At 44.7% G+C, this 27,655-nt stretch overlaps 1 protein-coding gene and 1 long non-coding RNA gene across 3 annotated transcripts; both read left to right on the top strand.

Moving 5' to 3' along the window:
• The first annotated feature begins 1,382 nt into the window (after positions 1-1,382).
• On the top strand, positions 1,383-11,896 carry LOC115189479 (nuclear factor 7, brain-like). Its single transcript, XM_029748099.1, has 6 exons — positions 1,383-2,041; positions 5,690-5,785; positions 6,257-6,490; positions 6,579-6,643; positions 9,722-9,837; positions 10,303-11,896. The coding sequence occupies exons 1-6, from the start codon at positions 1,604-1,606 to the stop codon at positions 10,869-10,871; spliced, it is 1,518 nt and encodes a 505-aa protein (XP_029603959.1). The 5' UTR covers positions 1,383-1,603; the 3' UTR covers positions 10,872-11,896.
• Positions 11,897-17,792: 5,896 nt separating this feature from the next.
• Positions 17,793-21,813, top strand: LOC115189452 (uncharacterized). 2 transcript variants are annotated; one of them, XR_003876917.1, is made up of 7 exons: positions 17,793-17,838; positions 18,189-18,245; positions 18,330-19,853; positions 20,664-20,831; positions 21,040-21,208; positions 21,387-21,433; positions 21,660-21,813. It is a non-coding gene; the product is annotated as an uncharacterized LOC115189452 (long non-coding RNA). The 2 variants fall into 2 exon arrangements; XR_003876920.1 differs by lacking the exon at positions 17,793-17,838 and adding an exon at positions 18,032-18,062.
• The last annotated feature ends 5,842 nt before the right edge of the window (positions 21,814-27,655 follow it).

Below are 27,655 nucleotides of genomic sequence, written 5' to 3'. Positions count from 1 at the left end.
GGATTTCACCATGAGGCCAATGGTGACTTTAAAACAGTTACAGAGTTTAATGGCTGTGATAGGAGAAAACTGAGAATTGATCAACATTGTAGTTATTCCACAATACTAACCTAATTGATAGTGAAAAGAAGGAAGCCAGTACAGAATACAAATATTCCAAAACATGCATCCTGTTTGCAACAAGGCACTAAAGCAAAAAAATGTGGCAAAGCAATTCACTTTTTGTTCTGAATACAAAGTGTTATGTTTGGGGCAAATCCAATGCAACATATTAAGTACCACCCTACATATTTTCAAGCATAGTGGTGGCTGCATCATATATGGGTATGCTTGGAATACAGTAATTAAGGACTGGGGTGTTTTTCAGCATACAAAAGATACGGAATAGAGCTAAGCACAGGCAAAATCCTGTAGGAAAACCTGGTTCAGTCTGCTTTCCACCAGACAAAGGGAGATGAATTCACCTTTCAGCAGGACAATAACCTAAAATACAAGGACAAATGTACACTGGAGGTGCTTACCAAGAAGACAGTAAATGTTCTTGAGTGGCCGAGTTACAGTTTTGTCTTAAATCTGCTAGAAAATCTACAGTATGGCAAGACCTGAAAATGGTTGTCTAGCAATGATCAACAACCAATTTGACAGAGCTTGAATAATTCTGAAAAAAATAATGGGCAAATGTTGCACAATCCAGGTGTGGAAAGCTCTTAGAGATTTACCCAGAAACACTCATAGCTGTAATGGCTAACAAAGGTGACTCTAACATGTATTGACTCAGGGGGTTCAGTTCTTATTTACAAATGTTAGAATTTTTCTTCCACTTTTATTTTGTGTAGATCATTGACAAAAAATGACAATTAAATCCATTTTTATCCCACTTTGTAACAGTACAAAATGTGGAAAAAGTAAAGTGGGTTGAGTAATTTCTGAATGCAGTGGTGTCGTTGGACCAATACGTTGGGAATTTAACAGTTGTCCTTGGTAGAACATTTTGAGTTCATATCAAAAGACTGTGTGATGTAACAGAACACAGGTAAAATATTAGTTCATACAATGTCCTCCAAAGTTTGGGGTGTTTAAAACCATGGGAGAGTCAAACCTGTTCAAGATCACTCCTTTTCACTTTAAAGATTGCTTATAGAAGTCTGTCTAATGCTGATCTAGCCTACTTTACCCTTTTTAGTAAGTGGATGGATTGGTGTAGTATGCTGACTGGCTTTATCTTGGGCCTCAATGGGATAAGCTTGTCCAGGAGGATAGCCTGGAGGGACACTACGGTATTGTGTTGCTTTAAAAAGTTGATAGGTAGCCTAGGAATGAACCAATAACCTGGCAGGGGTAACAGGTTTCATAGTGGTTCCTCTTATCTAAGACTAGTTAGGCCTAAACAGATGGCCCCAACATGAACATTTCCAGTCCAGCTAGTTTTACAGGCTGCGAGAGAATGTGTTGTGGACGTATGAACTCTGAACAAAGGGAATTGACAGTGAAACTTAAATGTCTTTCTTCACCTGTTGAGCACCCAGGATCAAGACAGTGAGGTTTTCAAAGACAGAAAAACATTTAAATAATAGTAAAGGTGTACCAGAACTTTAATACAGATATGACATCAGTCCTGTCCGAGCAGCTCCAGTGCCCAGTGTGTTTGTGCGTTTTCACCGACCCGGTGAGTCTACCGTGCGACCACACCTTCTGCCGCCCCTGCATCAGCGCTCACCTGTTGCGGAGCTCAGCGAAGAGCCAGAGCCGCTGCCCAGAGTGCCGTGGCCCTTTCAGCCAGAAGGATCTCCGGGTTCACCGTGTCTTGACCAATATGGCAGATGCGGCCCGAGAGGAGGAGGAGAGCGGCCTCGCAGCGAGGGAACCAGAGGCACCGCAGGGACAAACTGTAGCCTCAGAGCTGGTGTGTCCAGAGCATGACGAGAAGTTCAAGTTGTTCTGTGAGACAGACCAGAGGTTGGTGTGTGTGATCTGCAGAGATGGAGAAAAGCACCGGGGACACACGTTCACACCTGTGAAAGAGGCAGCAAAGATCAGTAAGGTGTGTAGGTCTATGGCAGCACTGTTCTTTTTAAACCTTATAATTGTACTTATACTGCTGTGTGAACCTCTTAAATGGTAAGAGATGTTTATTATATAACTTCGCTTGTCTGTAGGTTTCCAAGTCTATATATGTTTAATTTCCTCAATCTGTGTTTTAATGTTCTATACAACAGTAAGTAACTTGATAAATCTTGCAAAATCTCTTTCTCTCTCTTAATTTTTCTCTTAATCTCCATCTTTCAATCTTCCTCTCTTTCTCGCTCTCTGTCATAAATATAATCTTTAAATCTGTAAATGCTGTTAAACCCATGCCAAAGTAGGCTACATGCCATGCATTCTCTCGGTCACAAGGAGCTTTGTCATATGTATCTGTTCGAGAGCTCTGTTGGCTCTCTGGCCAGCATTCAATCAAATGTGTGTTGTGGACAAGGGCATTGCATACCAACAATGCACCTTTTAAAGTCAATTTCCCAGATGTTCACAGAGAACACATTCACAATAAACGCTGCCGATGTCACCTCAAGCGGAAAATTATCTTCAGATGTCAAAGGTGGTGCATTGTAGACTGTTGCGCTCCTCAAACCAGGCTCTCTAAATGTGAGATAAATAAAAAGGCATAAGCGACATTAGCAGTCACTTAGGGCCCCCGGCCGCTAGGGGTACACCCAACTAGGGATGTTAACGGTTAACCGTTAAAGCCGCCGAAAATACATTTGACCAGTCAAGCTTATCAGTCTATAGGTTCATTTGCATCATTTTGTGGAATTAAATTGGTTCATTTGTATTTTCGTTAGTCGTCATGCATTTTATTTATCACACATACAGAGAGCCTAGTTTGAGGAGCGGAATAGCCTACCACCTGTCAGACAGCATGAGAGTAGCTCCTCAAAAAGCCTGTAGGCTACTGGAGTGAAACCAGCTTTTGTAAGCCCAAAAAATAACAATTCTATATGTAATCGTGTGTTAAAAACTTGTGGCGACGATTAAAAAGTAGCTATTTCTATTTCTCAATCTCAACTCGTAAAGCGCGCCTCCCATTCACCATTTGGATGCACAGGCTATAGCCTGCCTACCGTTGACTATCAGCGCATCATCCACCACTTTGCAATGTGAGCTTGAGCCAGTAAAATTGTTTGAAACCTTTTTTTATCCCTTCTTCTCCCCAATTGGTAGTTACAGTCTTGTCCCATTGCTGCAACTCCCGTACAGACTCAGGAGAGGCGAAGATCGAGAGCAGTGCGTCCTTCGAAGCACAACCCAGCCGAGCCGCTTCTTGACACAATGCCCGCTTAACCCAGAAGCTAGCCCCACCAATGTGTCAGAGGATACACTGTACAGCTGGCAACCGTGTCAGCGTGCATTGCGCCCGGCCCGCCACAGGAGTTGCTAGTGCACAATGGGACAAGGACATCCCTGCCGGCCAAACCCTCCCTTAACCTGGACGTCGCTGGGCCGGCTGCAACGGAGCTTGGACTCGAACCAAGAATCTCTAGTGGCACAGCCTTAAACCACTGCGCCACTTGTGAGGCCCAACATTTTTTGAAACCTAAACATTTTAGTAAATAATGAGGCATGTCGTTTAATTAGCTGCTTCATTACAGGAATTGCATGTTCAATAATAGGCTATAGACTTTTTTCATTTTTTTCCTTCATTATACCCCCCTATTTCTCCCCAATTTCATGAAATCCAATTGCGATCCAATTACGATCTTTACAATCTTGTCTCATCGCTGCAACTCCCCAACGGGCTCGAGAGATGCGAAGGTCGAGTCATGCGTCCTCTGAAACATGACCCGCCAAGCAACTCTTCTTAACATCCACTTGCTTAACCCGAAAGCCAGCTTCACCAATGTGTCAGAGGAAACACTGTTCAACTGACGATCGCTGTCAGCTTGCAGGTGCCCGGCCCGCCACAAGGAGTCGATAGAGCACAATGAGCCAAGGAAAGCCCCCCTGGCCAAACCCTCCCCTAACCTGGACAACGCTGGGCCAATTGTGCTCCGCTCTATTGGACACCAGGTCATGGCCGGTTGTGACACAGCCTGGGATCGAACCCCAGGCTGTAGTGACGCCGCAACACTGCGATGCAGTGCCTAACATTCTGACCAGACCGCACGCACGTGTGCGTCTGCGTGCGCCATCGCACATGTTGATTTTGTCCCCCCACACCAAACGCTATCAGGACATGCAGGTTGAAATATCAAAACAAACTCTGAACCAATTATATTAATTTGGGGACAGGCCAAAAAGCAATAAACATTTATGGCAATTTAGCTAGCTAGCTTGCTGTTGCTAGCTCATTTGTTCTGGGATATAAACATTGGGTTGTTATTTTACCTGAAATGCACAAGGTCCTCTACTCCGACAATTAATTCACTGATAAAACGGTAAACCAAATTATTTTCTAGTCATCTCTCCTCCTTCCTTCAGACTTCTTCTTCTTATTTGGTCTTGATATGGCGGTTGGCAACCAACTGTAAGGTACATTACAAGAACCGACTGGAGTGTGGACCTCAGTTCATCTTTCAATCACCCATGAGTGTATATTCTCCTGAAAACCAATGAGAAGATGGGAGGCAGGACTTGCAGCGTGTTGAGCATCACAAATAGAACCAAGTTCTATTTTAGCGCCTGTCCACGCAGACACTCGCTGATGCGTGTGAGCAGTGTGGGTGCGATGATTGAATAACATGTACAGTATGTGTACATTTATTTTGCAACGCTCACACAGGCGACGTGTCCGGTCTGGTCAGGATGTTAGACCACTGCGTCCCTCGGGAGGCCGGGCCATAGCCTTTTGACTGTAAGACGATAGGCTCGCTATTGTTGCATGTTTCCATTAAGCTCTTAATGAAAAATATCCGGCCCTTGTATGCATGCATAGTATCAGAGAGGAAGAGGCGAAGCGAGAGGTTCACTCTCGCCAAAATCTGTCCAAAATAAGTCCAATGTGTTTCTATGGGCTTATTTTGGGCCTAATCTTGTCGCCTGCCTTCCCGCCTTGGGACGACTCCCATTGTTAGGGCGGAAACATAAGCATCTCATAATTTTGCCTTTTTGCCTTTACCTCCCTTATCTCACCTCATTTGCTCACATTGTATATAGACTTATTTTTCTACTGTATTATTGATTGTATGTTGTTTTACTCCATGTGTAACTCTGTGTTGTTGTATGTGTCGAACTGCTTTGCTTTATCTTGGCCAGGTCGCAGTTGTAAATGAGAACTTGTTCTCAACTTGCCTACCTGGTTAAATAAAGGTGAAATAAAAAATGTATATATATATCTCTGATAGTATTTTCTGTTGGTGACATCATTTTACTGGTTGGACATTTTCTTACCATTCGTTGACCAGTTAATGAGGGTCAGTTAGTCGGCAGAATACCGACCAGGCACGCAGGGCACGTACCCAGGGGTCCTGACCTCCAGGGTGCCTCCATTGATTTAGTTAGTCACTCTCACTCAGATATCATTAACATGGCATAAGTCAGGGCAAAATGTGTAGAATTGCAGTAAATTAGCTTTAAAACGTCAAAAATGTATCTCTGCCCCATTGCAAAATGAGTAGATTACATGACATTTTTTATTTTAAAACATTGCTTGCTTGGTAGGGGGGCAATGATTGAATCCTGGTCTCTGTGTTGTTAGAACGTTCTGAGGGGAGCTCTGGGGTTCCTGGTGAAAGAGAACCGTGAAATAGAAGGACTGAACCAACAGCAGGCCTCTGAGATCATCAAGACCAAGGTGAGGGCATCTCTGTCTCTCTCACTCACACCTACACATAGTCCAGAAAACATGCAACACTGCATAGAACATGTCAATTATCAACCCAACCACGCTAATGGATTTAATCTTGCCCAAAACTAACTGAATTGATCTGACAACTGGAGGGCTGCTGGGTTCACATCCTCAAGACATTCCCTTACTGTTGTGCCTTTGGGCAAGGCCCTTAACGCCACAACATACTCTCCATCCAGTGGCGCTGCACTGCAGCTTGACCCTGTGCTCGTCTCAACTGTATGTGTGATGTGGGCTGTCTTGTGGGGGTTGAGAACGGAGCAGAAGACACATTTCTGTTGGCTGTAACTACTGGACAATAAAGTTGTATTGTATGTATTTATTGTATTGAATAATTTACTAATCTGTGAATGTGACTTTAGTAAAGCTTGAAGAAAGTGGTGTGTCATACAGTCAAACATTTCCATCCCATCACAGGAGAAGTCTAAAAGCCTCTCGGCTCACATCTCCTCCTGCTTTGAGGAGCTGCACCAGTTCCTGAGGAGGAGGGAGGAGGAGTTGAAGGAGGAGCAGGAGAGGGAAGAGAAGAAAACTGTGGTGGCCATGTTGAAGAATGATTGTGTGATAGAGAACAGGCTGATGATTGGGAGGGAGATGGAAGTGACTCTGCAGTCTGCTCTGGAGATACCTGAGTCTGACCACTTTCTAGAGGTGAGAGGAGTCTCACAGAGTCTAGTTACTGGTTGTCTTGGGGTCTGCCTTTCATAATTAGTAATTTGATGTGTATGTGTGTTCACAGTGGTGGAGTGAAAGAGGCCTTCCTGTTATTGAGGGGATGAAGATGAAGGACACAGCCAAACCTAAGTGCAAAAACATTAAATATACACACATGAATACAATGACATGAGCAAATATACAGTACCAGTCAAAAGTTTGGACATACCTACTCATTCAAGGGTTTTTCTTTATTTTTACTATTTTCTACATTATAGAATAATAGTGTAGACATGAAAACTATGTAATAACATATGGAATCATGTAGTAACCCAAAAAGTGTTAATTAGGGCTAGGCCCTTTTTTTCTCCACTTCCTGAATGATGTGCCTGTAGCTTAGGCCCTGAAGCCAGGATAGGCATATAATTAGTACCATTGGAAAGAAAACACATTGAAGTTTATAGAAACATTAAAATAATGTAGGAGAATATAACACAATAGATATGGTAGGAGAAAGTCCAAAGAAAAACTAACCAAAATGTTTTTGAGAGAGAGACCATCCTCTTACAATTGCAGGAGAAAGGTCATATTGAAAATTAGCTCCCTGGATGCAATTCCTATGGCTTCCACAGGGTGTCAGCAGTCTATGTTCAAGGAGTCCTGCTAGCGGGACAACTTCCGATGAAACTGGAGCAATTCAAATAAATAATCATAAATATTATGGATTTTAAACATTTATGTACATATAAGTGTCTTATATCGGCTGAAAGCTTAAATTCTTGTTAATCTAACTGCACTGTCCGATTTACAGCAGCTATTATAGCGAAAACATGCCATGCGATTGTTTGAGGACGGCGCCCCACATCAAAATACTTTTCCACCGGCACAGGTTTCATACGTTCACAAATAACGATTGAATATTCACTCACTTTTTGAAAATCTTCCTCTGATTTGTCATCCAATGTGTCCTAGCTATAACAGGTAGTGTCATTTTGTTAGAAGTCCTTCTTTATATCCCAAAAAGTCAGTTTAGTTGGCGCCATCGATTTGAGTAATCCACTCGTTCAACATACAGAGAAAGGAATCCGAAAATCTACCCCTAAACATTTTCAACAAGTCAAAATACATTTGTATTTACTCCTCAGATACCCTAAAATGTAATCAAACTATAATATTTGTTTCGGAAAGAAGTATGTTCAATAGGAAACCGATTTTAGCAGGTGCGTAATGTCTTCATGGCCTGAGCAAACACGAATTTTCAAGACTGTGTCCCTCTACTAAAACTGATATTTCTTATTCGTTTTTGAAGTTTCAAGCCTGAAACCTATCCCTAAGTTTTAAACAAAACATCTGTCCTTCTTCTCCTCCTCCTCCTCCTCCTCTCTGCCTGTCTTGTGTGTTGACAGCAGCAGTACAGGCTGACTGAGTGTTAAATGTATTTTTTCGTGTCCAACTTTGTATTATTTCTTTTTTTTCCCCTGTGGGGCATTCAGATCACAGATGACACGCCTACTCATTCAAAGATTTTTCTTTATTTTCTTTATTATTACTATTTTTGTAGAATAATAGTGAAGAAATCATAGCTATGAAATAACACATAATGGAATCATGTAGTAACCAAAAAAGTGTTAAATAAATCAAAATATATATTATATTTGAGATTCTTCAAAGTAGCCTTGATGACAGCTTTTGCACACTCTTGACATTCTCTCAACCAGCTTCATGAGGAATGCTTTTCCAAGGAGTTCCCACATATGCTGAGCCCTTGTTGGCTGCTTTTCCTTCACTCTGCAGTCCAACTCATCCCAAACCATCTCAATTGGGTTGTGGTCGAGTGATTGTGTTGACCAGGTCATCTGATGCAACACCATCACTCTCCTTCCCGGTCAAATAGCCCTTACACAGGCTGGAAGTATATTTTGAGTCATTGTTCTGTTGAAAAACAAATGATAGTCCCACTAAGTGCAAACCAGATGGGATGGCGTATTGCTGCAGAATGCTGTGGTAGCCATGCTGGTTAGGTTTTCCTTGAATTCTAAATAAATCACTGACAGTGTCACCAGCAAAGCCCACCCACACCATCACACTTCCATGCTTCACGGTGGGAACCATACATGAGGAGATCATCTGTTCACCGACTCTGCATTTCACAACAAAGACACAGCGGTTGGAACCAAAAATCTCAAATTTGGTCTCATCAGACCATAGGACAGATTTCCACCGGTCTAATGTCCATTGCTCATGTTTCTTGGCCCAAACAAGTCTCTTCTCTTATTGGTGTCCTTTAGTAGTGGTTTCTTTGCAGCAAATCGACCATGAAGGCCTGATTCACGCAGTCTCCTCTGAACAGTTGATGTTGAGATGTGTCTGTTACTTGAACTCTGTGAAGCATTTACTTGGGCTGCAATTTGAGGTGCAGTTAACTCTAATTAACTTATCCTCTGCAGCAGAGATAACAATGGGTCTTCCTTTCCTGTGGCGGTCCTCATGAGAGCCAGTTTAATCATAGCACTTGATGGTTTTTGTGACTGCACTTGAAGAAACTTTGCAAGTTCCTGAAAGTTTCCGCATTGACTGACCTTCATGTCTAAGTAATAATGGACTGTCATTTCTCTTTGCTTATTTGAGCTGTTTTTGCCAAAATATGGACTTGGTCTTTTACCAAATAAGGCTATGTTATGTATACCACCCCTTCCTTGTCACAACACAACTGATTGGCACAAACACATTAAGAAAGAAAGAAATTCCACTGATTCACTTTTATCAAGGCACACCTGTTAATTGAAATGCATTCCAGGTGACTCTCTCATGAAGCTGGTTGAGAGAATGCCAAGAGTGTGCAAAGCTGTCATCAAGGCAAAGGGTGGCTACTTTGAAGAATCTCAAATATAAAATATATTTGGATTTGTTTTGTTTAACACTTTTTTGGTTACTACATGATTCCATATGTGTTATTTCCTCGTTCATGTCTACACTATTATTCCATAATGTAGAAAATAGTAAAAGCAAAGAAAAACCCAGGAATGAGTAGGTGTGTCCAGACTTTTGACTGGTACTGTATGTATATGTCCTGTCCTGCCTTCTGAGAGATGTGTCGTGTCTTTTAGACCAATATGGCCACCAGTGTCCCTATGATGAAGTATTGCTGTGATAGGAAATATTTGTTCCAGAAAGTCTAACTCCAAAATGGTGAACTTTTTGTGGTGGTTTCAACCCTGTCTGTCTCAGTTACAGGTCAAGGGTTAGAGGTCTGTCTGTGACCCCTGACTCTCTCAATCTCGGCCTCTACGAGACTCACCTGCCCTTCTGCATGTGGAAGGAGATGCTAAAGGTCGTCAAACCAGGTGAGAATGAGGACTGACTGAGGAAACCAGGTGAGAATGAGGACTGACTGGGGAAACCAGGTGAGAGTGAGGACTGACTGGGGAAACCAGGTGAGAATGAGGACTCACTGGGGAAACCAGGTGAGAATGAGGACTCACTGGGGAAACCAGGTGATAATGAGGACTGACTGGGGAAACCAGGTGAGAATGAGGACTGACTGGGGAAACCAGGTGAGAATGAGGACTGACTGGGGAAACCAGGTGAGAGTGAGGACTGACTGGGGAAACCAGGTGAGAATGAGGACTCACTGGGGAAACCAGGTGATAATGAGGACTGACTGGGGAAACCAGGTGAGAATGAGGACTCACTGGGGAAACCAGGTGAGAATGAGGACTGACTGGGGAAACCAGGTGAGGAAGAGAACAGGGGAAAGTGTGTGTTTCTAACTCCATCTTTCTCTCTGTCTGTTGAACTCTTCCCTTCAGTTCCTGTGCGCCTCACCCTTAGCAGCAGTGATGATTCCTATTTAAAGGTATCAGAGGGTGGGGCCAGTGTCAGGCACGCAGACCGGAAGGGCGGCTTCGGCTTCAAGTACTACCGTGACTACGCCGCCACCACCACCGTCGTCTCCACAGAAACCGTCCAAACAGGGCAGCACTACTGGGAAGTGGAGGTGGGGGGGAAGCTGGACTGGGGGGTGGGGCTGAAGGTGAAGGAAGATTCCGGCAAACAGTCGGTCCTGTCTCCAGAGAGGGAGATAATGTTGCACCTGAAGCCTGAGAAGGGCCTGGTGTTCAGCCATGATGGTGTGGAGACGCCCCTGATGGCTGCTGGTGGTGACCCAGGTACTCAGGCTGAGGCCCAGGTCGGGCCTCGTAGGGTGGGGCTGTACCTAGACTGTGACAGGGAGAGGGTGTCCTTCTATGATGCAGACAGCATGGTTCTCCTCCACTCCTCATGGTGCAGCTTCATCTCCCCGTGTTCCTTATGCCTCTGCCCCGGGCCGTACATGGAGGGCCACAACACTAACCCACTGACTGTCTGTTGGTACTGACCCAGTGGGCAAACTGGTTGCAATGACGTCATTATGATATATTTTCTGACGTCATGGTCAGGTTTTGTTCACGTCTTTTTAGTAACCAGAAAAGGATGTATAAAATAGTACTTATTTTCCATGATGTCTTCAGGGGTAGACCAGTTGGTAGTTATATAGTATAGTTATGTGACATGTTCTAAACCAAAAAATAAATAAAAAAGTTGTAATTTGGATAGATGTCACATGGCAAATTTTGCTTGCTGGGGACCTGGCCCTAGTGTTCACTACCTTTCTTGATTATGTTGAGTATTTCAGGAACTATTTACTAGCTAGAATGATCAAATTATCCATTTTGAGTTCATCCTTTTCTAAAATCTTTTTTTATTTTTAGGGGCATATTCTGTTAATAACTGCTTTGTGGTGTCCTTTTTAAGTAATCTTACCATGTATTTGTTGGTGAAGGCAGGGTTATGCTTTGTGGACAAACAGCGCCGGCGCTATGGGTTGGCAAAGTCGGGCATGGCCCCTCCAGATAGAATTTGTGTCCCCCAAGTTGTTTCCCATAAAAATAAATATATAAATCTGTTCCTGTGCCCTTGAGCAAGGTAACTTTACTTAACTCTAATTGCTCCAGGGGTGCTGTACAATGGCGACACTGGCCGTGACCCCACTCCCTGCAGGTGTCTCAGGGGATGTTGGGATTAGCAAAAAACACATTTTCAATAAACACTTGTGTGTAACAAGATAAACATAAGCAATGTAGCGCTTCCAGGCCTGCCAGTAGTGCACAATCTCACAGGGGGGATGTAATAACGTAATATTTAGTAGTTAAATCAAAAAATACATTCTGACTTGGCACTGGTACCGCCTTCATTACCTTGTTTTTGACCGTTTTTTTCTCACAGAGGGAAAACAGTCACTTTTACAGACAGCTAGCTACAGATTCTATGCTAGTTAGTAACCAGCTTCGTTAAGTTTTGGTAGCGCTTAATAATTACAGCTAGTTAATGGCTATGCTAAGACAAAAACCAAGAAAATAAAAACTGAGGACCACCAAACCTAGAGCGATGCCGAGCTCACCAAGCATTCTGCTAGCCAGACCACGAGGAGCCAAGCAGCAATACCCGCCCATCCCCCATACCACCCGCTGATCAAAAAGAGCCTGGGCCTAGCACCTGCAGCACGAGGATACCACCACAACAAGCACCTGTTTGTCTTGACACTTACCCGAGCCGCATATTCAGTGGGGAAAAGCAGGCCTTTTGTAGTTAGCGCCTGGTTCAATCACAGACAGTGGTTTGAATGCTAGACTAGAGAGTGACTTAAATGCTAATTCGGACAGAACTTTCACTCAAACTGGCTACTCAATATGGAAACATGCCAGTGACATCACTAAAGGACTGGGGAAGCATGCCTCTTGTAAAGAGCATTTGAAAAGCATGATTTTATGGAAGACCAAACAAACACTAAGAACAAGAAATGTCCACTGTTATGAATACAGAGCAGGAAGACTGTGGACACTGTGGAGTTTCTTGAGGTGATTGAGCTTCCTTTGTGAGGGAGTTTGGATGCGATTGACTCGATGGCATCTCTTCTAAATGGTAAGCTTACAACCTCTATTGCCCTGGCCGCCGTGCCAGAATTATTAACTCATAGTTTTTTTCTCATGTAGGCCTTCCTCTTCTGGTTGTTTAGCGATTAGTTATTTTTGAGGTTGGTTCAGTTTTGGTTCAATGATTCCAAAGTAATCACAGGTTTCGGTTTCCATTCTTTTTTTTTACATTAAATGCATTGTTGAATGCTGTAACAACACGGTCTAAACAGTTGAACTAAACTCATGAGGTGTTAAAACATGATGTTCTTCTAGAATCAGTGGATATATTTCATTAAGTTAAATGATCAAGAATTGCTGTAAATTTCACAGTGGACCTTTTAATGTCCCATTTCCCTTGTTTAATCTCAGTATGGAATGGCAATGATAAGTGAGGTAAATGGCACAATATAAAAGTGTATGCCGAATGTTCACCTTATAACACGGAGAATGATAGTCGTCATTGCAAAAGAACATGGATACAAATACAGAATGTAAACTCTGGTATTTAGTAAGCTGTAATTATTTTAACAGGGACCAGCAGGAGAGAGCAGACTCACCTGTTCCCAGCTGTGTGTCCATGAAGAGTAACCAGTCAATAGTAATTCCATTAAACTTCAGTGAGGGAGTCTTTCCTACTGAACAGAGGTGAGTGGCTCAGGTTGTATTAAGGTATTTTGGACAAGCTTTACTGTATGACTTTGTGAAAGGAACTTTAGAAGTAGAGATGCCCTCTTTAGTCTAATCTAATGAATAATAGGATACAGAGTGTAAACAGGAAACTTTTGTGGTGTGTCTATATGGGGTTATCTTTAAAACCAACTGCCCATTCACTCATGTTTACAGCAAACCAGGTGGTGGGGGTGTTGGCTGTTTCAGAAATGTAACCACTTCTCAAATTTGCAGAAGGAGCTATGGATGGGACTAACAGATGAGATCAACATGATTGCTGTTAACATAGTTTGAAGCTATACGTTGTTTTATTACAAAGACTCAAATGACAACATAGTGTACCTTTAATGGTGTCCATAGCAAAGGGTACTGTTGTGAGTATAGAAACGATTGTGTTCACCTATGTGAGTGATATAAAGAGGTGTGTGTCCATCGCATCAGACTCAGTGACACTAAGCCTTTTAGGCTACCTTACCGTAGGCTCTCCCCTAACCATTATGACAAGCTCAGGCTGGCCTTGGATGAGATGGAAGAGCGAGACATAATTAGGAAATCCAGCAGTGAGTATGCCTCCCCACTCGTGCTGGTCTGGAAGAAGTCTGGTGATCTGAGACTGTGTACAGACTTCCGATGGCTCAATGCTCGCACCGTAAAGGATGCCCAACCTCTACCTCACCAAGCCGATGCTCTGGCGGCCCTGGGTGGCAATGCCTTCTTCTCTACAATGGATTTGACCTTCGGCTACTACAATGTGGAGGTGCATGAAAACGACAAGAGGTTTACAGCCTTCACTTCTCCTTTTGGGTTATATGAATATAACCGTCTTCCACAAGGACTATGCAACAGCCCAGCTACATTCATGAGGATGATGTTGAGCATTTTTGGGGATCAACATTTTTCTAGCCTCCTATGCTACCTGGACGATGTGCTGGTTTTTGCCCCGACTGAAGAACTTGAATTGCAACGCTTGGAGTCAGTTTTTGAGCATCTCAAAGCCCATAATCTGAAATTGTCTCCAAAGAAATGCCATTTCATGAAGAGGTCAGTGCGGTTCTTGGGGCATGTCATCAGTGAAGGAGGTGTGGCCACAGACCCAGAAAAAGTGACGGCTATTGCAGGGATGACAGAGAAGGATCTCATGGAGGATAACACGGACGTGCCCTCCCAGGGGAAGATTCGGTCCTTTCTCGGAATGATAGTCTATTACCAGCAGTTCATTGAGGGGTGCTCCACCATCGATAAGCCGCTGCATGGGCTGACAACGGCGATGAAGGCACCACGCCACGGGAAAGGCAAGAGGAAAAGAGGAATACATAGGAAACTCACAGCAGCAGACTGGACTGGTGAGTGCAAACAGGCCTTTAGTCAGTTGAAACAAGCTCTCATCGATCAGGTCATGCTAGCCCACCCTGATTTTAGTAGACCTTTCTTGCTGTCTGTAGACGCATCTAGTAATGGATTAGGTGCTGTCCTCTCCCAGGTGCCAGAGGATGGGTCTGCAGCCAGACCGGTAGCATTCGCTAGCAAATCACTTACTTATGTACAGTCAAAGTATCCTGCCCATAGGTTAGAGTTTTTTGCTTTACGGTGCGCCGTCTGTGTGGACAGACAACAACCCATTAACGTACATCCTGTCCAAGCCCAAATTGGACGCCTGTGAACAGAGATGGGTTGCTAAACTTGCTCCATTCGAGTTTGCATCAAGTACATTCCCGGGCCCAAAAATGTAATTGCTGATGCACTCAGTAGACAGCCGTTTGTGCAGCCGAGCGCTCTCCACCGCATCACAAGGGTTCCATACAAGGCCTTGCTGGAAGAAGCTGCGGGAGTACGTGCTGAGAAGGTGCAAGATGTGTTCCGCTGGTCGAACCACCCATTCGACCTCGAAAGCTGCTCACCATCAATTGAGGCAGATGCCTGTGAAATTGTCATGGACTGCCAAACTACTTCCTATCCTTCTCCTGGTTCTCTGTCAAAGGAAGCGGTATCAGCAGTCCTGAGGTCGCAAGGGGAGGCTGGTCTACAGAACTGTGCGCTGCTACTGCCTCAGCTCACTCAGTCACTGGTGCCATCTGAGATGTCAGATGTGAGAGTGCTATCCCGTGACGACCTGATATCAAAGCAGCGCCAGGATGACGCTCTCGCCAGAGTTGTCTTCTACGTGGACAGGGGCCGTAGACCTTCTAGGAGGGAACGTGGCCATGAACCACTCGAGGCTCTGCGGATTCTGAAGACCTGGGAGAAGCTCACTCTGAAAATGGGTGTACTGTATCGCGTTACCAAAAGTTTGCTGTCAAAGAAGAAGACGTACCAGTATGTAGTACCCACCTCAATGAGGGCGACAGTTTTGAAGGGTGTCCACGATGAAGCCGGTCATCAGGGGCAACAGCGGACGTTGTACTTGACGAGACAGAGGTTCTTCTGGCATGGTCTGGAGTCGGATGTCAGAGAGTATGTCAAGACCTGCAAGAGGTATGTGTTCAGTAAGGCCCCCGAGCCAGAGGCCAGAGCTCCACTGGAGAACATCATCACGACTGAGCCCCTCGAGTTGAAGTGCGTGGACTTATGGTCTGCTGAAGACTCCAACAACAAGTCCTTGGATGTCCTGGTCATCACTGACCATTTTACTAAGATGGCCCATGCCTTCTTGTGTCCGAACCAATCAGCTAAAGCAGTGGCCCTTCAGCTATGGAACAACATCTTCTGTGTGTATGGTTTTCCTCGTTGTATCCACTCTGACCAAGGGGCCAACTTTGAAAGTAAATTGATTGCTGAGTTGTTGAGTGCTGCAGGAGTCCAGAAGTCGCACACAACTCCCTACCATCCGATGGGGAACGGGGGAGTCGAAAGGTTCAATAGAACGCTGGGAAACATGATCAGGGCTTTACCTACAAGAGCGAAGCACAGGTGGCCCCAGAAGCTGAAGTCGTTAACCTTCGCCTACAACTGTATGGTCCCTGAAACCACGGGCTATGCCCCTTTCCAGCTGATGTTTGGGAGAACCCCGCGTTTGCCTGTCGACATGATGTTTGGTACTGTGCTGCAAGACTCAGAGGTTGTAGACTATGACGAGTACATAAAGTCCCTGACGAGAGACCTCAGGGAGGCCATGGAGACGGTACAGGTGTCAGCAACCAAACAGCTGAAGAGGCATGCAGGCCTCTACAACAGGAAGATCAGAGGAGCTCCGGTGGAGGTCGGTGATCGGGTGCTGCTGGCGAATAAGGGTGAACGTGGAAAGAGGAAGCTGGCGGATCGTTGGGAGAACAACCTCTATATTGTTACGGAGAAGAATAGCGACATCCACATCTTCAAGATACAGAACATGTCGACTGGCCAGGAGAAAACGGTCCACCGTAATCTGATAATGCCTGTAAACGTCTTGCCTCTACCTGACACTGCCTTGGAGACACCTAATATGGGAGACCATGAGGATCCGAGTGAGGAGATGGAGGACTCATCCATGAACGATATACCAGAAATGGACATTGGTGAGAGGACTAGTGTGTGGGTATCAGAACAGACCTCGGGGGAAGGACAGCCGGAGCACTCTGAAAAAGAAACCCCAGATGTGCTGGAAGATGGGCCACTGGCGAGGAACCCTCAGACCTCACCACATTCTGAGGGTGCCGCTGGTGGCACAAGCGTGTCAGAGCTAACCTTTGGAGAAGAAATGTCCGAACCCTCTGAAGAAGAAAGGCATTCTGAAGATGCCGCTGGTAGCACAAGCTCCAGCAACAGTCACAGAACCCTTGACCTTGACTATCCACCGACTGTGGAAAGTGACCCACCAGTGGTGGTTGTAGGTGAACAGGTTAAACGTAATAACTCTGTTAGGCCTGTCAGGTCAGGGGCTGATCGGGTTAAGAAACGCCCAGTGAGACTCATAGAGACTATGCAGACACAGAGGGTTTTTCATACAGAATTCATTAGAATACCTGTGTGGGTGTAGGATTAGAATCCAAGTCTGTAGCCCATTTTTTTTTTTTTCTCGTTCAAGAGACCCCATGGAGGTCATGGGTCAGAGGTCAAGTAGGCCAAGGTTTTTCTGTCTGAGGTTCTTATTGTCACTGAGTGTACTGAACATGTAACAGGCATGTTTTCCTACGGGGTCTTTGAATTTCCCTAATTCTCTTTAGAGAATAGTCTTTGCACTGGAATATTTGTTGACATATGTATTGCAAGGTATTGCATACCTCATTTTGTTTCTTTATAGTATGCAAGTGTAATTCAGCAGGGGAGAATGTAACAGGGTTGGTTATGTTTCCACTTGCCTCTAAAGAAATGTGTACTTAATGTTCAAGCATTCCTATTAGTTGGTTCAACTGATGACAATAAGGTGTGTTGTGATTGGCCTCGCTTGCAGATAGGGGGAGATCGAGAACGTCAGGTCTTCCCAGTATGAAAATGTGATGCAAGGGGTAGGTCACGTTCTGAATATTGTTTTATATTTTATATTTTACAATGTGTACAAGTTTGCTGTACGTTACTGATTTATACATGTGTGGGTATATGGTACCTGTTAGGGATTGAGGGGCTTTCTGGGATGTGCTTTGGCATATGATTGCTGTAGATAAGTGTGTTAGCTAGCATACACCGTTGTAATGGTCACATAAGCCCACTGCTAACACAGTTGTCTTCATGCTACAGATTTTGCCATCGACAGCCATCAGTATCATTAAGCCCTGCACAACTACCGTGCTGTTTCCCATTTAACAACAGGTATTTACACAGGTTATATTTTGTATTGTATTTTTGTATTTTGTGCCCAGTATGAAAATGTGATGCAAGCAATGTAACAGTGTAGGTTCCGTCCCTCTCTTCGCCCCAACCTGGGCTCGAACCAGGGACCCTTGCACACATCAACAACTGACACCCACGAAGCATCGTTACCCATCGCGCCACAAAAGCCACGCCCCTTGCAACAAGAGGAACAACCACTTCAGGTCTCAGAGCGAGTGACGTCGCCGATTGAAACGCTATTAGCGCTAACTAACTAGCCATTTCACATCGGTTACGTATAGTTACCTGTAGTGTCTGTAACCTTGTGTTTTGTTTGTACATTCCAACAGGAGGGATCAGAGTCTGAGACTAACAGTCATCAAACAGACCAGGCATCCATAGCCAAGGTGGGTTTTATAGTCACATATTATTTATTGAAATTCAACAACAATTCAAATGCTCTCCTCTGATTTGAACTTTATCTTCCTCAGTTGTTTGAAGACAAGTCCCTCTCATATCTAAAGTCTCATCTGAAGAAGTATAGAATAATTCTGTGTCCAGATTACCCAGGGTCAGGGGGAGGATGAGGAAGTGATGGATGCTGAAGATCAGGAGCAGGAGAGCAAAGCCAGCAAGGGGGCTCTGAAGATCACAATTCATGTCCTGAAGAGTATTAACCAGAAAGAGCTTGCAGACACACTGGAAAAAAAGTTTGTCTCCATGAAAAAAGAATGACAGCATGATTCACATATTTATAAGGGAGTCACTTTAAATTGTTCATATGCTAATAAGTAGATTAGGCCACACTGAGAGCAAGACCAGGTGTGATGTCACAAGGCCAACCTCAGTGGATGTGCTGTCTTACAAACCTCATCCAGGGAAATCTGCTTCCCTTTGCTCGCATCTGGATTACCTCCCAACCTGCACCAGCCAATCGCATTCCTCCAGAGTGTGTTGACCAGGTAACAGAGGTGCGAGGGTTCAATGACTCACGGAAGGATGAGTACTTCATCAAGAGAATGACTGATCCAAACCAGGCCAGAAGAATCCTCACACACATGAAGTCATCAAGAACCCTCTACATCATGTGCCACATTCCAGTATGCTGTTGGATTTCATCCTCTGTTCTGAAGAATCTTTTAGTTGAAGCAGAGAGTGGGAAGATGCCCAAAATGCTGACTCAAATGTGCACACACGTCCTGATGTTTCAGACCACACAGATGAATCTGAAGTATGCTATAGAACAAGAGATGGAACCACCATTAAATGAAAAGCTACTTCTGGCATTGGTTGAAGCTAACCTTTCAACAGCTGGAAAAGGGCAACCTGATCTTCTAAGAGGACGACCTGAGAGAGTATGGCATTGATGTTGGAGAAGCGTCAGTGTACTTCAGAATGTGTGCACAGATCTTCAGAGAGGAGTGTGGGCTGTACCAGAGAAAGGTGTACTGCTTTGTGCCTCTGAGCATCCAGGAGTTTCTGACTGCTCTGTGTCTTTCTCATGTTCAACAACAACAATGTAAATCTGATGGCAGAACAGGAAACCACGCCCTCTGACGTCCAATGAATTCTCTGCAACCATCCTCCATAAGAGTGCAGTAGATAAGGCTCTGAAGAGTGAGAATGGACACCTGGACCTCTTCCTCAGCTTCCTTCTCAGCCTCTCTCTGGAATCCAATCAGACTCTGTTAAGAGGTCTACCAACCCAGACAAGAAGCAGCTCACAGAGCCATAAGGAAACAGTAGAATACATCAAGGAGAATCCTTCTCCAGAGAAGTGCATCAGCCTGTTCTACTGTCTGAATGAGCTGAATGACCATTCTCTAGTGGTAAAGGCACCTGGGATCGGGAATTCTCTCTAAGGCCAAACGTTCACCTGCAGAGTGGTCAGCTCTGGTCTTTGTGTTGCTGACCTCAGAGGAGATGCTGGATATTTTCGACCTGAGAGAATACTCTGGTTCAGAGGAGGGTCAGCTGAGGCTGCTGACAGTGGTCAAAGCCTCCAGAGTAGTGTTGTAAGTACTGTGAAACCTCAAATGTATTTATAAAAAATAATTTATGTACTGTAAGAGAAGCAATCTCACATTGTTAAAATGTCTTATTTCATATCTCCATACTAGTTTTGAATGTATCACTAGTCACTTTAAACAATGCCATTTTATATAATGTTTACATACCCTACATTACTCATCTCATATGTATATACGTACTCTATACCATCTACTGCATCTTGCCTATGCCGTTCAGCCATCGCTCATCCATATTTTTATATGTTCATATTCTTATTCATTCCTTTACACTTGTGTGTATAAGGTAGTTGTTGTGAAATTGTTAGATTACTTGTTAGATATTACTGCATGGTCGGAACTAGAAGCACAAGCATTTCGCTACACTCGCATTTATTAACATAAAATTGGATTTTGATTTGAATTATCTGTTGAAGTAGTTTTTACCAGTTTCATTACTCCATGGTTGATTTCTTTCCACCTATCAGTTTTAAGTCTTCAGCATTATTTTTGTCATACATTTTCTTGGAGATCAAAACAGAGACACAATTACTGTAGTTTGTGACACTGACACACCTATGTAGACTCTATATTACTGTAATGGCATATTGTTTGTAATCAGAAGCTTGTGTAGCTCATTTTATTTACAATGACGGCCTACCCCAGCAAACCTGGACCAATTGTGTACCACCCTATGGGACTCCCAATCACAGCAGGATGTGATTCAGTCTGGATTTGAACCAGGGACTGTAGTGACGCCTCTTGCACTGAGATGCAGTGCCTTAAACAGCCATGTGTTTGTCTTCATTTCTTATTCAGACTGATGGGTTGCAACCTGGCAGAAAAATGCTGTGAAGCACTGGCCTCTTCTCTCAGCTCCTCTCAACTGAGAACACTGAACCTGAATGATAATGATCTGCAGGATTCAGGAGAGAAGCTGCTCTCTGCTGGACTGAGGAGTCCACAATGTAAACTGGAAGTTCTTACGTGGGTACAATTGGAGTGTAAAGTATTATGTGACATAACACATTTTTTGAATAAACATTGTATGTTTGCATGTGAATTAATTGTCATAATGGCTTAATACCTTTGTGAAATAATTTGTCAACTGAATACCAGGGATCATATTTGACATGGGGTGCAACTATGCCACTAGGTGAGTCCAAATCCTTCATTGAATGTTCTCTTCCTGCAGTTTGTTATTATGTGGCATCACAGAGGAAGGCTGTGCTTCCTTGACCTCGGCTCCGAGGTCAAACCCCTCACACCTGAGAGCTGAATCTGGACTACAGTCACATAGGAGACTCAGGAGTGACAATTCTCTCTGCTGCACTGGAGCATCCAGACTGTAATGTAAAACTCAGGTAGAATACAATGTGTGGATGTAAAATTGGTATTTTAGTTAAATAAGGAATGTGTACAAATCATTGATTGCTCCTGACAGTTCTAGAACAGCATAGCCCTCCTGTTAAGGTGTGTATTTTCCACACTGAACTTCAAACACATGCTGTTTGTGTCACTGTGAATCTCTTTCTCTTACAGTGTGAACAATAATGCAGAGCACTGGTTAAAATCTGGCCTGAAGAAATGTAAGTGTGTAATTATGTTTGTTCTATAGACCTGACCATCACAAAAACACACACACAGTGAGTTAAGAGAGATCACATTTAGGAGGTATTCTGTGAACTCCCTTGTCAGTTATTTCATTAATAAATAGTAAATTGGATTTCATGATCACTATCAATCAAACATATCTGTCAAAAATACCCTAAAACATAATTATTTGTAATGTAATTAGTCTGTCTCCCCCATCAGATGCCTATGAGCTGACACTGGACCCAAACACGGCCCACAGACACCTCTCCGTCTGAGGGGAACAGAACCGAGACAGGAGACAGAGGAGAACCCGTATCCTGATCCCCCAGACAGATTTCAACGCTGGCCACAGGTTTTGTGTAGACAGAGGAGAACCCGTATCCTGATCCCCCAGACAGATTTCAACGCTGGCCACAGGTTTTGTGTAGACAGAGGAGAACCCGTATCCTGATCCCCCAGACAGATTTCAACGCTGGCCACAGGTTTTGTGTAAACAGAGGAGAACCCGTATCCTGATCCCCCAGACAGATTTCAACGCTGGCCACAGGTTTTGTGTAGACAGAGGAGAACCCGTATCCTGATCCCCCAGACAGATTTCAACGCTGGCCACAGGTTTTGTGTAGACAGAGGAGAACCCGTATCCTGATCACCCAGACAGATTTCAACGCTGGCCACAGGTTTTGTGTAGACAGAGGAGAACCCGTATCCTGATCACCCAGACAGATTTCAACGCTGTCCACAGGTTTTGTGTGGACAGAGGAGAACCCGTATCCTGATCACCCAGACAGATTACAACGCTGGCCACAGGTTTTGTGTAGACAGAGGAGAACCCGTATCCTGATCACCCAGACAGATTTCAACGCTGGCCACAGGTTTTGTGTGGACAGAGGAGAACCCGTATCCTGATCACCCAGACAGATTACAACGCTGGCCACAGGTTTTGTGTAGACAGAGGAGAACCCGTATCCTGATCCCCCAGACAGATTTCAACGCTGGCCACAGGTTTTGTGTAGACAGAGGAGAACCCGTATCCTGATCCCCCAGACAGATTACAACGCTGGCCACAGGTTTTGTGTGGACAGAGGAGAACCCGTATCCTGATCACCCAGACAGATTTCAACGCTGGCCACAGGTTTTGTGTAGACAGAGGAGAACCCGTATCCTGATCACCCAGACAGATTACAACGCTGGCCACAGGTTTTGTGTGGACAGAGGAGAACCCGTATCCTGATCCCCCAGACAGATTACAACGCTGGCCACAGGTTTTGTGTAGACAGAGGAGAACCCGTATCCTTATCACCCAGACAGATTTCAACGCTGTCCACAGGTTTTGTGTGGACAGAGGAGAACCCGTATCCTGATCACCCAGACAGATTACAACGCTGGCCACAGGTTTTGTGTGGACAGAGGAGAACCCGTATCCTGATCCCCCAGACAGATTTCAACGCTGTCCACAGGTTTTGTGTAGACAGAGGAGAACCCGTATCCTGATCCCCCAGACAGATTTCAACGCTGGCCACAGGTTTTGTGTGGACAGAGGAGAACCCGTATCCTGATCACCCAGACAGATTTCAACGCTGGCCACAGGTTTTGTGTGGACAGAGGAGAACCCGTATCCTGATCACCCAGACAGATTTCAACGCTGGCCACAGGTTTTGTGTAGACAGAGGAGAACCCGTATCCTGATCCCCCAGACAGATTTCAACGCTGGCCACAGGTTTTGTGTAGACAGAGGAGAACCCGTATCCTGATCCCCCAGACAGATTTCAACGCTGGCCACAGGTTTTGTGTAGACAGAGGAGAACCCGTATCCTGATCACCCAGACAGATTTCAACGCTGGCCACAGGTTTTGTGTAGACAGAGGAGAACCCGTATCCTGATCACCCAGACAGATTTCAACGCTGGCCACAGGTTTTGTGTAGACAGAGGAGAACCCGTATCCTGATCACCCAGACAGATTACAACGCTGGCCACAGGTTTTGTGTAGACAGAGGAGAACCCGTATCCTGATCCCCCAGACAGATTTCAACGCTGGCCACAGGTTTTGTGTAGACAGAGGAGAACCCGTATCCTGATCACCCAGACAGATTTCAACGCTGGCCACAGGTTTTGTGTAGACAGAGGAGAACCCGTATCCTGATCCCCCAGACAGATTTCAACGCTGGCCACAGGTTTTGTGTAAACAGAGGAGAACCCGTATCCTGATCACCCAGACAGATTTCAACGCTGGCCACAGGTTTTGTGTAGACAGAGGAGAACCCGTATCCTGATCACCCAGACAGATTTCAACGCTGGCCACAGGTTTTGTGTAGACAGAGGAGAACCCGTATCCTGATCACCCAGACAGATTTCAACGCTGGCCACAGGTTTTGTGTGGACAGAGGAGAACCCGTATCCTGATCACCCAGACAGATTACAACGCTGGCCACAGGTTTTGTGTAGACAGAGGAGAACCCGTATCCTGATCCCCCAGACAGATTTCAACGCTGGCCACAGGTTTTGTGTAGACAGAGGAGAACCCGTATCCTGATCACCCAGACAGATTTCAACGCTGGCCACAGGTTTTGTGTAGACAGAGGAGAACCCGTATCCTGATCACCCAGACAGATTTCAACGCTGGCCACAGGTTTTGTGTAGACAGAGGAGAACCCGTATCCTGATCACCCAGACAGATTTCAACGCTGGCCACAGGTTTTGTGTGGACAGAGGAGAACCCGTATCCTGATCACCCAGACAGATTACAACGCTGGCCACAGGTTTTGTGTAGACAGAGGAGAACCCGTATCCTGATCCCCCAGACAGATTTCAACGCTGGCCACAGGTTTTGTGTAGACAGAGGAGAACCCGTATCCTGATCACCCAGACAGATTTCAACGCTGGCCACAGGTTTTGTGTAGACAGAGGAGAACCCGTATCCTGATCACCCAGACAGATTTCAACGCTGGCCACAGGTTTTGTGTAGACAGAGGAGAACCCGTATCCTGATCACCCAGACAGATTACAACGCTGGCCACAGGTTTTGTGTAGACAGAGGAGAACCCGTATCCTGATCACCCAGACAGATTTCAACGCTGGCCACAGGTTTTGTGTAGACAGAGGAGAACCCGTATCCTGATCACCCAGACAGATTTCAACGCTGGCCACAGGTTTTGTGTAGACAGAGGAGAACCCGTATCCTGATCACCCAGACAGATTTCAACGCTGGCCACAGGTTTTGTGTGGACAGAGGAGAACCCGTATCCTGATCACCCAGACAGATTACAACGCTGGCCACAGGTTTTGTGTAGACAGAGGAGAACCCGTATCCTGATCCCCCAGACAGATTTCAACGCTGGCCACAGGTTTTGTGTAGACAGAGGAGAACCCGTATCCTGATCACCCAGACAGATTTCAACGCTGGCCACAGGTTTTGTGTAGACAGAGGAGAACCCGTATCCTGATCACCCAGACAGATTTCAACGCTGGCCACAGGTTTTGTGTAGACAGAGGAGAACCCGTATCCTGATCCCCCAGACAGATTACAACGCTGGCCACAGGTTTTGTGTAGACAGAGGAGCAACCATATCCAGATTAGTGTTGCTGTTATCTAATACATGTATGATATAGGCTACTGCACATTACTGCACGACAGACAAACATAAAAGCCCATAGACGTAGCTAGCTATATGCTCTCTTAGGTAAATAAATGAAACTAGTGTGAACTGTATTACTGTACTGTATTATACTGTATTATATGGACTGGAATTACGCACATTGTTCAAACCACGATAAAGCAGAAGAGAACATGCGATTCGTGTGCAGCAAATGCTGCCTACAAAGTTACAAGTATAGGCTAGAGAATTAGATTTAAGTGTTGAAATATAATAAGGCCTATTTGTATAATTAGTAGGCTGACGCATATATACCTTTCATAACATTTCCCCTAATGTTATTAGTCTACCAACTCTTTCTCTATTGTTGCTTCATTCCTTCCTCGCTTTCAACAGTTCAATTAAATACTTTTCGTTGTCCTTATCTTCATCATTCTAATGACATCCTTGAATAATATAGGACTAGAATTAGATGCAGAATGCATTCACTTCTCTTCACGAAGATGAAATGGTAATGACTGAATAAATAACTGATATAGCCTACCGCTATCGCGCCCATTTGCTCTTCTGTCAAACTACCCGTGAGTTCTATTGGCTGCTGTATTTAGCAATCATAAACATTTAATGCCCAGCAAGGTATTCTAGTCTAGTTTTTCCTGCATGGGATTGGAAGAGCTAAGGAACGTTTTTTAAGGAGAGGCCAGCGGAGCACAGGTTTGTGTGTATTGCGCAAGAGAAATGGGCTGTACTGTAAATTAGACTCTTACTATGCATGACCCATTATTAATTAGCTAAATATAAGGCTATTACTGCATTGAATGTATTACCTGAAAGAGGTAGGCTAGGACATCTATATATATATGGCTATATATCAATCTAGAACAAGATTATCTATTTTGGATGCAATTTGAATGGAGTTGAGAGAGAGAACAAGACTGCGAGAGAGTGCTCGCGCGTGCACTGATACAATGAAATGATATTTGAGTGATTGGCTGTTTTAAAACTGCAGCTGCAATTGAAAAAAAGTATAATCTTTCCAATGAAAAAACAAGGTGACCCCTGAAAACCAGATGTAGATGGGTAAATTAGACGGGCATTCGGTCTTTATATTACTGTAGCATAGGCTATGCTGCAGTCAATGTAGGCCTACCTGTCACAAGACAAAACGTTACCATGATGAAATGATAGTTCTACATGCATTGTGAACAGCGCTCCATTCTGAGATAGGATGTCTGTCCCCAACTTGAGTGTTGATTCATCATACAGACGCTGTAGAGAAGACCGATTTAGACATTGCATAATATTTAACAGTTCCATTTCACGCAATGCTGTTCATATAAATAATTAATTAAAATTGACTGGTTTCTCACAGTTATTTATCCCGGGAAAGGGGAGTGGTTTTGTGGCAGTAAATCTCGGTAACCGGGCTCCAGCCATTCAACCCGTATCCTGTTCACCCAGACAGATTTCAACGCTGGCTAAAGGTTTTGTGTAGTCCACAGGTTTTTCTTATTGGGTGTTGTTACTGGGAGGTAGAGTGGCATGGGACAGAAATTATAGGAATCACCAGGGGCGCAACTGTCACTGGGGGGGGGGGGACTGGAATGTGATAAACTAGGCAATGGTGTGGTTTAGGACCATGCGGACACCTCCGAGCGGTCAGCTAGGCTGTTTGGATTGTCCTCTGGTATATTTACCCACCTGTGGACTTTAAATAACAGATTCACTGAGTCCCTCTACCCAGGGCTCTGGGTTGCTGTGGACTTTAAATAACAGATTCACTGAGCCCCTCTATCCAGGGCTCTGGGTTGCTGTGGACTTTAAATAACAGATTCACTGAGTCCCTCTACCCAGGGCTCTGGGTTGCTGTGGACTTTAAATAACAGATTCACTGAGCCCCTCTATCCAGGGCTCTGGGTTGCTGTGGACTTTAAATAACAGATTCACTGAGCCCCTCTACCCAGGGCTCTGGGTTGCCGTGGACTTTAAATAACAGATTCACTGAGCCCCTCTACCCAGGGCTCTGGGTTGCCGTGGACTTTAAATAACAGATTCACTGAGCCCCTCTACCCAGGGCTCTGGGTTGCCGTGGACTTTAAATAACAGATTCACTGAGCCCCTCTACCCAGGGCTCTGGGTTGCCGTGGACTTTAAATAACAGATTCACTGAGCCCCTCTACCCAGGGCTCTGGGTTGCCGTGGACTTTAAATAAGATTCACTGAGCCCCTCTACCCAGGGCTCTGGGTTGCCGTGGACTTTAAATAACAGATTCACTGAGCCCCTCTACCCAGGGCTCTGGGTTGCCGTGGACTTTAAATAAGATTCACTGAGCCCCTCTACCCAGGGCTCTGGGTTGCCGTGGACTTTAAATAACAGATTCACTGAGCCCCTCTACCCAGGGCTCTGGGTTGCCGTGGACTTTAAATAACAGATTCACTGAGCCCCTCTACCTAGGGCTCTGGGTTGCTGTGGACTCCATACTAGTGTCCTGTAACCTGGAAAAACACAGCAGTCCTCAAGGGATCTGGGAACATTTTAAATGTTATAAAAACGTTGCAACACCAATTCATGTCATCTCCTCAATTCATCTGATTACATTCAGAAATCATGTGATACTAGTGAT

The sequence above is a fragment of the Salmo trutta genome, chromosome 3 (assembly GCF_901001165.1).
Source record: "Salmo trutta chromosome 3, fSalTru1.1, whole genome shotgun sequence".
NCBI lineage: Eukaryota > Metazoa > Chordata > Actinopteri > Salmoniformes > Salmonidae > Salmo > Salmo trutta.
This window is presented reverse-complemented; position numbering and strand designations above follow the sequence as displayed.

Coding starts and splice junctions, on each gene's coding strand:
- LOC115189479 (XM_029748099.1), top strand. CDS start 1,604: ATGACATCAGTCCTGTCCGAGCAGCTCCAGTGCCCAGTGTGTTTGTGC. Junction 6,491..6,578: donor AGTCTGACCACTTTCTAGAG/GTGAGAGGAGTC, acceptor GTGTGTTCACAG/TGGTGGAGTGAAAGAGGCCT. Junction 9,838..10,302: donor GCTAAAGGTCGTCAAACCAG/GTGAGAATGAGG, acceptor TCTTCCCTTCAG/TTCCTGTGCGCCTCACCCTT.